General features: G+C 36.9%; 1 protein-coding gene across 1 annotated transcript in view; it reads left to right on the forward strand.

Moving 5' to 3' along the window:
• YIPF6 (Yip1 domain family, member 6) overlaps nucleotides 1-10,408 on the forward strand; it is a 12,668-nt gene extending 2,260 nt beyond the window's left edge. Inside the window, exons 3-6 of the mRNA XM_010835409.1 lie at nucleotides 1,703-1,745; nucleotides 3,996-4,121; nucleotides 4,762-4,919; nucleotides 7,235-10,408. Coding sequence (XP_010833711.1) covers nucleotides 1,703-1,745; nucleotides 3,996-4,121; nucleotides 4,762-4,919; nucleotides 7,235-7,353 — 446 coding nt within the window. The 3' untranslated portion in view covers nucleotides 7,354-10,408. The remainder of the gene's footprint in view (nucleotides 1-1,702; nucleotides 1,746-3,995; nucleotides 4,122-4,761; nucleotides 4,920-7,234) is intronic.
• The last annotated feature ends 707 nt before the right edge of the window (nucleotides 10,409-11,115 follow it).

An 11,115-nucleotide genomic window follows, 5' to 3' on the forward strand; every position in this document is an offset into this window, starting at 1 on the left:
AAATGGAGAATAACAAATATTGGTAAGGATGTAGAGAAATTGGAACCCTTGTGCATTGCTGGTGGGGATGTAAAATGGTACAGCCACTGTGAAAAAGAGCATGGTGGTTCCTTGGAGAATTACGTAGAGAATTATCACATGATTCAGCACTTCCACTTCTGGGTATATACCCAAAAGACTAGAAAGCAGGAACTCAAAGTGATATTTGTATACCCATGTTCACAGCAGCAGATGAAAACAACTCAAATGTCTATCGGTGGATGGATGAGTAAATGAAGTATGTTATATACACCATGGTATATACCATATATGAATGGAATATTACTTATCCTTTAAAAAGAGTGAAATTCTGATTCATGCTACAACATTGATGAACCTTGGAAGACTTTATGCTAAGTAAAATAAGCCAGACACAAAAGAATATATATTATTCTACTTAGGTTAGGTACCTAAAATAGTGAGATTTATAGAGATAGAAAGTAAAATGGTTGTCAGGGACTGAGGGGATTTTGGGGAGTTATTATTTAATGGGTTGGAGTTTCAGTTTGGGAGATGAAAATTTTATTGTTTACCTAGTAAACATAGTCTATTAGAGTGTTAGGATTGTGATTTTTCTTTTTTTTTACATCTTTTACAAACTTTCCACAGTGGTGTCAAAATTACCCTTTCAGGTAAAGTTATGTACAAGTGAAGTTAAAGTTAGAAGTAGTATGTACCTTTTTTCATATTGTTTGAGGAAGATAATTGTGCTTTAAGCCTTATGTTACTGAACTATTGGTGTATTAATCACTCAACAGCTATTGGTTGAGAACCACCATGCTTAGACCTGATATTGGCAGAGCCTTTATAGTTTTCAAAAAGTTTTCATGTTATTTGTTAATATTTAACCCTATGAAATTACCAATGTTGGGCTGTTTTCTCATTTTATAAGAACAGCAGTTCTGTACTAGTTCAGTGTAGTAATTATGAAAGGGAACCTGTGTTGTAGAGTAGAAAGGACTTTATAGTAGGAATCAGAAGATTCTGATTTTGTTTCTAGGTTCTGGTCCTACCCCCACACTTAACTGTTTATATTAACTTGGGCACATCGCTTCTTCTCAACTTCATTTTTCATATTTTTGAGATGAGTCTGATTATACTTGCCTTGTCTAACGTAATCTCCGATTGGTGAAGTGACTTGGGTTTAGTCTTCTTTTGCACTGTGCAGGGTGGGGCAGTTAAGTCTTCTGACTCCTTGCCTATTGGTCTTTAACAATAGCTTGCTGGAATGTGGCTTAGTAGGTGGTGTGTGTGTTAGTCACTCAGTCATGTCTGACTCTCTGCAACCCCATGGACTGTAGCCCACCAGACTTCTCTGTCCATGGGATTCTCCAGGCAAGAATACTGGAGTGGATTGCCATTCCCTTCTCCAGAGGATCTTCCTGACCCAGGAATTGAACTCTGGTCTCCTGCATTGCAGGCAGATTCTTTACTGTAGTAGCTGAGGAGAAGGGTGATTTGTGTTGTATGAAATGAGCAAAATTTAAAAGATATATGAAGCATTCAGAATTGGGGAGCAGAGAAGGCCAATAGAGGGATAGGAGAGGTGGAAGGTTTGGGCAGACAGAGAAAGCCTTGATGTCTGAATGCCAAGAATGGCAGAATAAAAGAAAATACTATATGCCTGTGTCTTAACAATTTTCTGTCTTTTCCTTTCTTGTAGGGGATTTATGGGGCCCTTTGATCCTTTGTGTGACGCTTGCGTTGTAAGTACTTGTATTTCCTTTCTTTGTCATTTGAGATAGACTAAACTTTTTTCATGGAGTTTCAAAATTGAAGGGGATTTTGACTGAATTTTTCATTTTGGACTTCTTTGGCAAATTATACTCCTTATGCATTTAAATCTAAAAAAATCAAGTAGCTTTCTATATCAGTTCAAAGAGTGATGGAATTAAAGATATGAAAATTATGCCCACCCTCATTTATCAGTGAGTTCTTACCCTGTTTTAGTAATTTCTATAGTTACTATTACGTTTTAGTCATTTCAACATTTATTCACACTCATTTACTTCCCCATCATTAAGCTAAGTGAATTAAGTATCTTAAAGGTTTAAGTACTAAACAATTAAAGTAGTATTTATTTGCAAACATAATTCTTTTAAAATTTTACTAAAAGTATAAGATTAAATTAGAAGTGGTTGAGTTCAAAGCAATATCGTGTTTCACAAAGTGTTATATTTTCCATACTCATTGTATGTAAAGGGGAAGAGGACAGAAGGAAAGCCAAAGTTCTGCTGGAGAGGGTAATATAACCACTGGTAGAGTGGAAAAAATACTACACTAGGATCCATTTCTGGGTTCTGATCCTAACTTTGCTATCAGCAGAGTGACTTTGGGTCTCTAAAAAAAACTTCTAAATACCTTCTCTTATCCCCATAACAAGAAGTGAATATTATTCCCCTCTTTTGACAGACAAGCTCAGGTTCAAAGAGATTGAGGACTGAACTAAACGTCACGTAATCAATCAGTGGTAGACCTGGAATTCCACTTCACATTTCCTTGACTGCCCATTCTCTACCTCTGTGATTATTACACATCTCTTCCTACCTAACCTCTCTGGGTTTCCTTTTCCATATCTATAAAAGTAGATGGTTGAGGGTCCTTTCCAGGCCTAACCTATTGTGATTGTAGATTCAAATTTCTTACTGGCTTCTGTAACCCTTTTTAAATGTAAAGTCAAGTGCATGGTAATTTAGATAAAAACGTGGAGTGCTCTATCTTATGCTTTTAATAACCATATCAAGGGACATAATCCAGTGCCTTGATGTAAGTGTTTACATTAAAAGCTCTGAGCATATACTTTTTTAGTTTTGAAAGATTCGAGATTATGGAATTTAATCCTGCTTATTTGCAGAGAAGAAAATCAGAGTCCCAAGACATCAAGTGATTTGCTCCAGTTTACATATCTGGTGACAGAATTAGGATCAATATCTGAGTCTCCTGCCTTCCAGACCAGTTAATCCTCTTTCTATCATACCATGCTGAAATAATAGGAGTTCCAGAGAACAAGTGATCGGGGCTAGCATTCTTCTCATCACATTGTCAGGACTTGAAGTATGCAGAACCATAAAATATAAAAGCCTATGCTGGCAAATAGCATAGCAGCGCAAGACTTAGGGTGTGATTTGTCTATAACTTGTAATAAGAAGAGGTTGTTAAAAAAGAAATTTTGAGGTGATGTTATTCTGTTACTGAAAAAAATGACACAGAGTAGAAGTATAAGTTCAAAATTCAAAACAGTTTATGTGTTAAATTCTTAATATTTAAGTGACTGCTCAATTACTCAGTTTCAAAGAAAGCCTTTTAGTGATAATCTGTATGCTTTGATTTTTATAAGATCAACAACTAAATAGATAGGCTGTTTGCATTTTTAAATGCCAGAACTATAACCTTAACCCAAGAATTACAAATTCAAATGTGTATATGCATGCATTGCAAATTGGTGACCAAAAACCCTGGTGAAGGAATCTGCTGCTGTGTCAACTGCACCTGATAATTGCCATGTAGAAATGCAGGCCCGGTGATAGAAACTCTTCTGATTTTTTAAGAAAATCCAGAAATACATATTTTTATGTGAAATCTCCCAATTTTAAAATAACATCAACTTGAATTTAAGACCTTTTAAAAGTATTATATGGACCAGCAACCTCATGTCCGTGAGTCACACTTAGCCCTTCAGTTTATTACCTCTGCTTAACCAAAAAAGGTACTTCAGTAAATCCATTTTAAACATTCCCACAGGATCAAAGGGAGCATCCCTTGTAGTCCTGAGGGATTTGGAATTTGAAATAAGGGAGCCTTGCCATATACTTGAGGCATTTTCCTTTTGTACAACCTATAAGAGATCTTCAGGTAAGATATAGAGCAGCACTGTGATTCAAAGTTTGAGAACCCGTACCTTAACTGTGTTGCTCTAAATAAGGTTAGGCAACTCTCATGCCATTTCCTTGTCACAGAATGCTTCAAAGAGGCTCTGTAGATAGCGAAAAAGATGGAGGGCCCCAGTTTGCAGAAGTGTTTGTCATTGTCTGGTTTGGTGCAGTTACCATCACCCTCAACTCAAAACTTCTTGGAGGAAACATGTGAGTATTATTTAAATGCATCCTTTTTCCATTTCCAGGTTGCATATATTAGATTTTTTAAGGAAGTCTGGCTTGTTATGTATTTTTCAAAAATAAAAATCAAAATAAATGAGAACAAAAAGAAAGTTCTCTTAAAGACACTGAACAGAAATAACCTAGTTGAATTAAATTATGTTAAATTATCTGGGGTCCTTTGATAGGCTTCAGATGTTCTCTCTCCAGCCGCTGAAATTATGTGCAGCACATTTTGTGTTAGAAGATTACATTTGTCTTTGGGAACAGATGCCCCATGGCTTTCAACAAATGCTCAAATAGGTCTATAAACCAGAAAAGATTAAGAAACAAAATCTTAGCAGTTTAGTGGGAGAAAGAGGTCTCTAGGAATTAGAGTAGATCATCTAGGTCCTAAATGGCTGACTGTTAAGGCATTTAAGTAGAGAGGAGGAGGGTATGGTGAGAGAAAAACTAAGGCATATGTTTAATACAGAGGTCTATCCTCATAAAATCAACATTAGGGTATAGGTAATATCTATCTGGAGGAAAGTAATGATCCACGATACATAGAAATCTGTATAATAAATTGTATCATGATATAGATCAACTATATTTATGATCTTTATGGATATATGTTGTTTTTTAGATCTTTTTTTCAGAGCCTTTGTGTGCTGGGATACTGTATACTTCCCCTGACAATGGCAATGCTGGTTTGCCGGCTGGTACTTTTGGCTGAGCCAGGACCAGTAAACTTCATGGTCCGGCTTTTTGTGGTGATCATCATGTTTGCCTGGTCTATAGTAGGTAAGAATGTACTTATCTCTGTGGTAGCAGAGCAGACTGAAAATATGGGTTAGAGACGATGACCAGATGAGGAGCAGTGTAACTTATAAGTCACGTTAGTGATATGATTCTTGCTAATGTTATCCATAGAACCATCTGCTCTCAGTAGGGATAATGTCCATCTTATCTGAGTTGGCTGTCTGGACTTGTGAGATGTGAAGTCACATCTTTCTTGTTTCTTCAATCTTTAAATAATGGATAGGGTTGGGAAAGGAGATTACACTAGACCTAGCTTAGTCCTGGCATATAGGAAGCATAGGTGACTTGAGAAATGAGCCTTTTCCAGACAAATTAATCATGATAATATTTAACATTTACTGATTACTTATTGTAAGCCAGGCACTGTCGGAAGTACTTGACATATGTCATCTCATTTAACCCTCACAACAACCATAATAAATAAAAACTGTGTTATTGGTCCCATGTTTATAGATGAGAAACAGACACAGAGAGGTTAAGCAACTTGCCCTAGGACATATAACTAGAGAATAGGGGAGTCAAGTGTCAAACCCAAGTAGATCACATACCTTTTTAGAACTTTACTATAGCACCACCCAGTATAGGTTGTTAAATATCATTACATAGTACTTTTCTGCTTCAGTAGAAAATTCTGCTAAAGATTAAGGAGAGCCTATAGCAGTGGCAATGAATGCTATTTATTCATTATTTGTACATCCCTAAAATTTTCTTGAAACCCCACCTTAAACTGAAAGTGTTCACTAGCTTCTTTTTAATGGGATAGATAGGCTGCCTAATATTTTTGTGTGCAGTAACATCTCTTTGTTTTAGAAAATGGTTAAAAGCCAAGAAGTGATCCAAACTAAGGTTTGGGAATGCCAGAATTGCTTTCCCAAAGACTATTAAAAAATTGCCTGTGGAAGAACCCCTCATTCCCTCACTTAGAGTCTGATAATTTACTGTACATGTAGTTCTAAATAGCTTAGTTATCCAGTGTCCAGGCCCACAGGGGTTCAGCAAGTAGAATCTTAGAAGAGAGAGAGGTACCTGTAATTCAGCTAAAGTGTATTAAGCAAAAACTATGTGTCAGGCATTGTGCTAGGATGGTGTCTATCCTCTTGAGTTCACAATCTAGGCATGTAAACATTTAAGGGCCATGAAGTGTTCCAGGTGGGCAATAGAAGTCTGTGCCAGGTATAGTGGGGACACAGAAGAGATAAGTGGGCAGTTCTACCTGTGGTGGTAGGATGCCAGGTGGTTGTTCAGCAAAGATTTCCTTGAAGGATCATTATTGAATAAAAAGGTGAGTAGGTGTTTCCTGAATGGTCAAGAGGATTGGCATCTAAAAGAGCTGATAGGAACTTCCCTGGTGGTCCAGTCCTTAAGACTCCATGCTCCCAAAGCAAGGGTCAGGGAACTAGACCTCATATGCCTCAACTAAAAGTTTGCATGCCCCTACTAAGAGAGCCCACATGCTACAGTGAAGAGCCCACACGTGGCAGTGAAGATCCAGTGTGCCACAATTAAGACCTGGAGTAGCCAAAATTAAAAAATAAATAAAATACAAGGACTTCCCTGGTGGTCCAGTCCTTAAGACTCCATGCTCCCAAAGCAAGGGTCAGGGAACTAGACCTCATATGCCTCAACTAAAAGTTTGCATGCCCCTACTAAGAGAGCCCACATGCTACAGTGAAGAGCCCACACGTGGCAGTGAAGATCCAGTGTGCCACAATTAAGACCTGGAGTAGCCAAAATTAAAAAATAAATAAAATACAAGGACTTCCCTGGTGGTCCAGTCCTTAAGACTCCATGCTCCCAAAGCAAGGGTCAGGGAACTAGACCTCATATGCCTCAACTAAAAGTTTGCATGCCCCTACTAAGAGAGCCCACATGCTACAGTGAAGAGCCCACACGTGGCAGTGAAGATCCAGTGTGCCACAATTAAGACCTGGCACAGCCAGAGAAATAGGTAAATAATAAAAGAGTTGATAATAAGAACAATTACTCAAAAAATACAACAGTGTGAGACCATTTGCCATAGGAGCTTTGTAAGCCTTTTTAGCACAGTTCAGTAGGTACTCATAAAAGTGTAAGAAACCCCTTTTAGAAGGATTTCTATCTAAAATGGTTGGAAAGCTTTCCATACTTGAACCAAGCAGCTCTCACCTGCTGCCAAATGCGGTTTTAAGGTCACAAATATAACTGAACTTGTAGTATATAATTCTGTGTCCCAGACTATGCCAAGCACATTCAAGTTTAGTAAATGTTAATAGTTGTGACACTCGTATTAAATATTCCTTTTGTTTTGTTTTGTTTAGCTTCAACTGCTTTTCTTGCTGATAGCCAACCTCCAAACCGCAAAGCCCTTGCCGTTTATCCTGTTTTCTTGTTTTATTTTGTCATCAGTTGGATGATTCTCACCTTCACTCCTCAGTAAATGGAAATTAAAAACCAGGGATTTCAGAATTCATCTCAAAGATGCAATTCACCATGAAGCTTTGCCTCTGGCCCTCTTTTGTCTATTTTGGAGTTACTTGGTAACTGGGTGTGTGAGGTGATTAAAAAGGAGCCATAAAGCACCGTCACCATTTATGTAAGGAGCTAATGTTTGAAAAGCTGTCCTTTCCCTCTTAATGTTATTTCTTTAAAATATGTGTGCATAGTACACACAATATAATGCCTCCTAAGGCATGATGGGATCACTGTGGTTCATTTGGGTGACAGCCAATGACTTGGAAAGCAACATGGATTCATTCTGCAAGTTGAATAGAGTTGGTAACTATATTTTCAGTTTTGAGAATACCAGTTCAGGTGCAGCTCTTAAACATATTGCCTTATGACTATTAGAATATTCCTCTCTTTCATAAATAAGAAGGGATAGTCTGTCTATTTTATTTCTCTTAAGCTTAAAAAGACAATGACAGAGGTTGGGAAGGGGGTTCATAGATGTGGGAGGAGAAAACATGCACTAACCAAAATTCAGATTTTGATTAGAGACAATTCTGCACTTGTTGCTTAAAAAAAAATCAAAGGACATCTAAAGCATAAGTTTTTTTAGTCTTTCTGTATAGTCACCTCTCTGCCGTGTTAAATAGCAGCTCAGTGACACTTTAATTTTCAGTCTTACTCCCAAGTTCTGCATTTGCAAGCTAAGATATTAGCAGTGAACATGTGATTTTTCTTCGACTGAAGCTCTTAGTGGACCAATGCTTGAACTTACCCAAGTAGAAGACCTCAGAAATTTAGATTGGTAGGTCCCTGATGCATATTATCATGTGGGCACCTTCTATTCAGGGTAGAATGAGGCAGTTTGGATACAACATAGCTGTAAGGAATTTCTTACTGTTCTGTGTAGTCTGGCCTCTAACTAGAAAGTAAAGCTAAATCAGAAGGCTGCATTCAGCCATATGAACATGGAGAGATTTAGTGTTCTGATGGCTGATTGACAGAACAGCTAGGTGCTTAAAGCATTACATAGGATGAGTTGAGTTTACAGCTGCCACCTTTTCTACTAATGGGCTTAGCAGTTTTTTGATTAGGTGTGTTTTTCAGGTTGGGAAATAGCAGTTTATTTTCTTGGTTTTAGACTTTATTTGTAAAGCCAGTTAGATTTCTTTTAGACAGTTACTTTTTTGCACATGTGCACCTACTTGTATTCTCAGCTGTTTATACACACAAGTCTGAAGGGAGCAGAGTGTCTGAGACCGGCTGATTCAGCTAATTGGGGCTCCTTTAAGGTAATATGAGCTGCTGCCTTCTGTAAATTGCACAGTGAAGAACTCTTAATAGACAAAGATTAGGAGTCAGGCAGAAAACATTCATTGTAAATATACAGTTACTTATAAAGATAGCAATTTCTTATTCCACATTTTTTTTATCATGGAATTTAAATATTTATTCATTTGTATTTGAAGATGACCTACACATAGATATGTAATGGTAAAAGCATATTTTCCCTATCCCATAGATTAACCAAGACCAAGTGAACAGTACTAGGACAAATAAGTCCTTGGAATGATATTCAATTACAGAGCATTGCAAAGTTGGGTCTGTATGTCCCAGTCTTGTCCAGATATTTTGGTTATGTATTTGTTTCAATTTCCCTTTACAATTTCAAAATAAATCCTGTTAGGACAAAGCCAATATTTCATTCTTGAACCGGTAAATATTTATATTTTGAAATATTTTGAAACTGGTTCTAAGTTTGAAATTGGTCCTAACTTGTCATCCATTTCCACTGTCTGAAATTTTCTAACTTCTCACGAAACACACTCTCTTCCAAAGTTGTTTTATAATCTGTCCCGATGATTATAATGTAAAATTGAAGAAATAATTGTGCTTCTTAAAAGGGAATTAAATACTTAACTGAATTTTACTTAGGCTAAATATTTGATCAGAAATTCCTAAGGGCACAAGTTTGGTGGGGGTCTGTGTGTGATTGGGGGTAGAGGGAGGGTATTACACATATTGGGTGTTAAGGTAACTTGTTCTGTTTTAATCTGTTGGTTTTGGGTGACTTAGGGAATAGTTTTATTTGAAATTATCTTTCTGAAAATGAGTGGTCAGTTTGAGGGTATAAATAAATATTAATATATGCAAAAAAAGTGCATTGCTTTCTGTCACAGAAGACCTGAATATCTGAAAGTCGTAACCCTCAAAACAACTTTCCCTGATTTGCTGCAGAGGCACATGGATAATTATAGAAAGCAAGACCAGAAGGGAAAAGGACTCAAACAAAGGAAACTCTGTTCCAAGAATTGGAAGGTTTCGTGTTTTAGATGAAATTCAAGTGTGTGAGCATCATTGCCTAATGTGATGCATTACTGCCATTGTGGTTTATCACTTGCTGCTCCTACTTCTGAGATTGACTGTTGTCATATTCTTTTAGCAATAGGAAAGGCAAAGGCTGGATTTAATTGCTGTTCAGATTATAAAAAACTCAATTGATGCAAATATCTTTATGTAGTAGTGTTAAAATTCAGTCACTAATTGTCAGATCTTTTGCCTTTTGCCTCTTAAGTGACTTATTGTGTGAGTTGAGTTGTATCTTTTTGTTGTGTTGGGGATTTTCTTTTGGGAAAGGTGAGGGGAATCACAGGGCATGGTAAACATTTTACTGTTTGTTTGTTATTTTATAAAATGTTCCCCAAAAAGTGATTAGAAGGCTAGTAAGCATATATTTGAAAGTTTAACTGTGTACACTACATAATCTAAGCACTTACTGTGTTTTGACTTCTTGTTTATTCTTGGAGATGAAAATGAAAATCTCCCATCGTTTCAGATTCTTGGGTAGCATCAAGTCATTGAAATTTACCTAAAACCTATCACGATATGATCAGACATCCATTGCATGCAGTTGTTTTATTCTAGAGTAGAATACTGAAATTGTGATTCTTAGTTAAACTGTTCATTTCTCAGACAATTTGGATAGAAATAAACGTGTGAATGTTAATCCATATATCATATATGTAAAATAGAAATACTTTTCTGGATTCTGTGGACTTTTATTAAAAATAATTTCTAGGAATTTACTTAGGCCATAGGATGGCTAAATAATAATGTGACAATAATATTACTACTAATAATAGCTAACATTTATTGGGCACTTACTGTGTACCAGACACTTCTATTTTTTTAAGAATTTTTATAACATCTTTATTGGGATACACTTTACCACAAAATTCACCCTTTTAAAGTAATGTACAGTTCAGTGATTTTTCAATATATTCACATAATAGTGCACCTATCACCATTATCTCATTTTAGAACATTCTATCATTCCACAAAGAAACCCCGTATACATTAGCAGTCACTCCCTTTTTCCCTTTTCCCTACCCCCTGGCAGCCATCAATCTTCTTTCTGTGTCTGTTGATTTGGCCAGTGCATCTCCTCCAATCTTCAACATAAAGTGGTACAATCCTTATTTTGTTGTTGTTGTTCAGTCACCAAATAGTATTCGACTCTTCACGACCCCATGGACTGCAGCATGCCAGGCTTCCCTATCCCTCACCATCTCCCGGAGTTTGCTCAAGTTCATGTCCATTGAATTGGTGATGCCATCCAACCATCTCATCCTCAGTCGCCCTCTTCTGCCTTCAGTCTTTCCCAGCAATATCAGGGTCTTTTCCAAAATCCTCATTTTACTGGTAGAAAATTGAGGGACAGAAAGATTAAGTAAATTGTCCAAGGTCACACAGC

Source organism: Bison bison, unplaced genomic scaffold, assembly GCF_000754665.1.
Source record: "Bison bison bison isolate TAMUID 2011002044 unplaced genomic scaffold, Bison_UMD1.0 scf7180017845522, whole genome shotgun sequence".
In the NCBI taxonomy this organism is placed as follows: domain Eukaryota; kingdom Metazoa; phylum Chordata; class Mammalia; order Artiodactyla; family Bovidae; genus Bison; species Bison bison.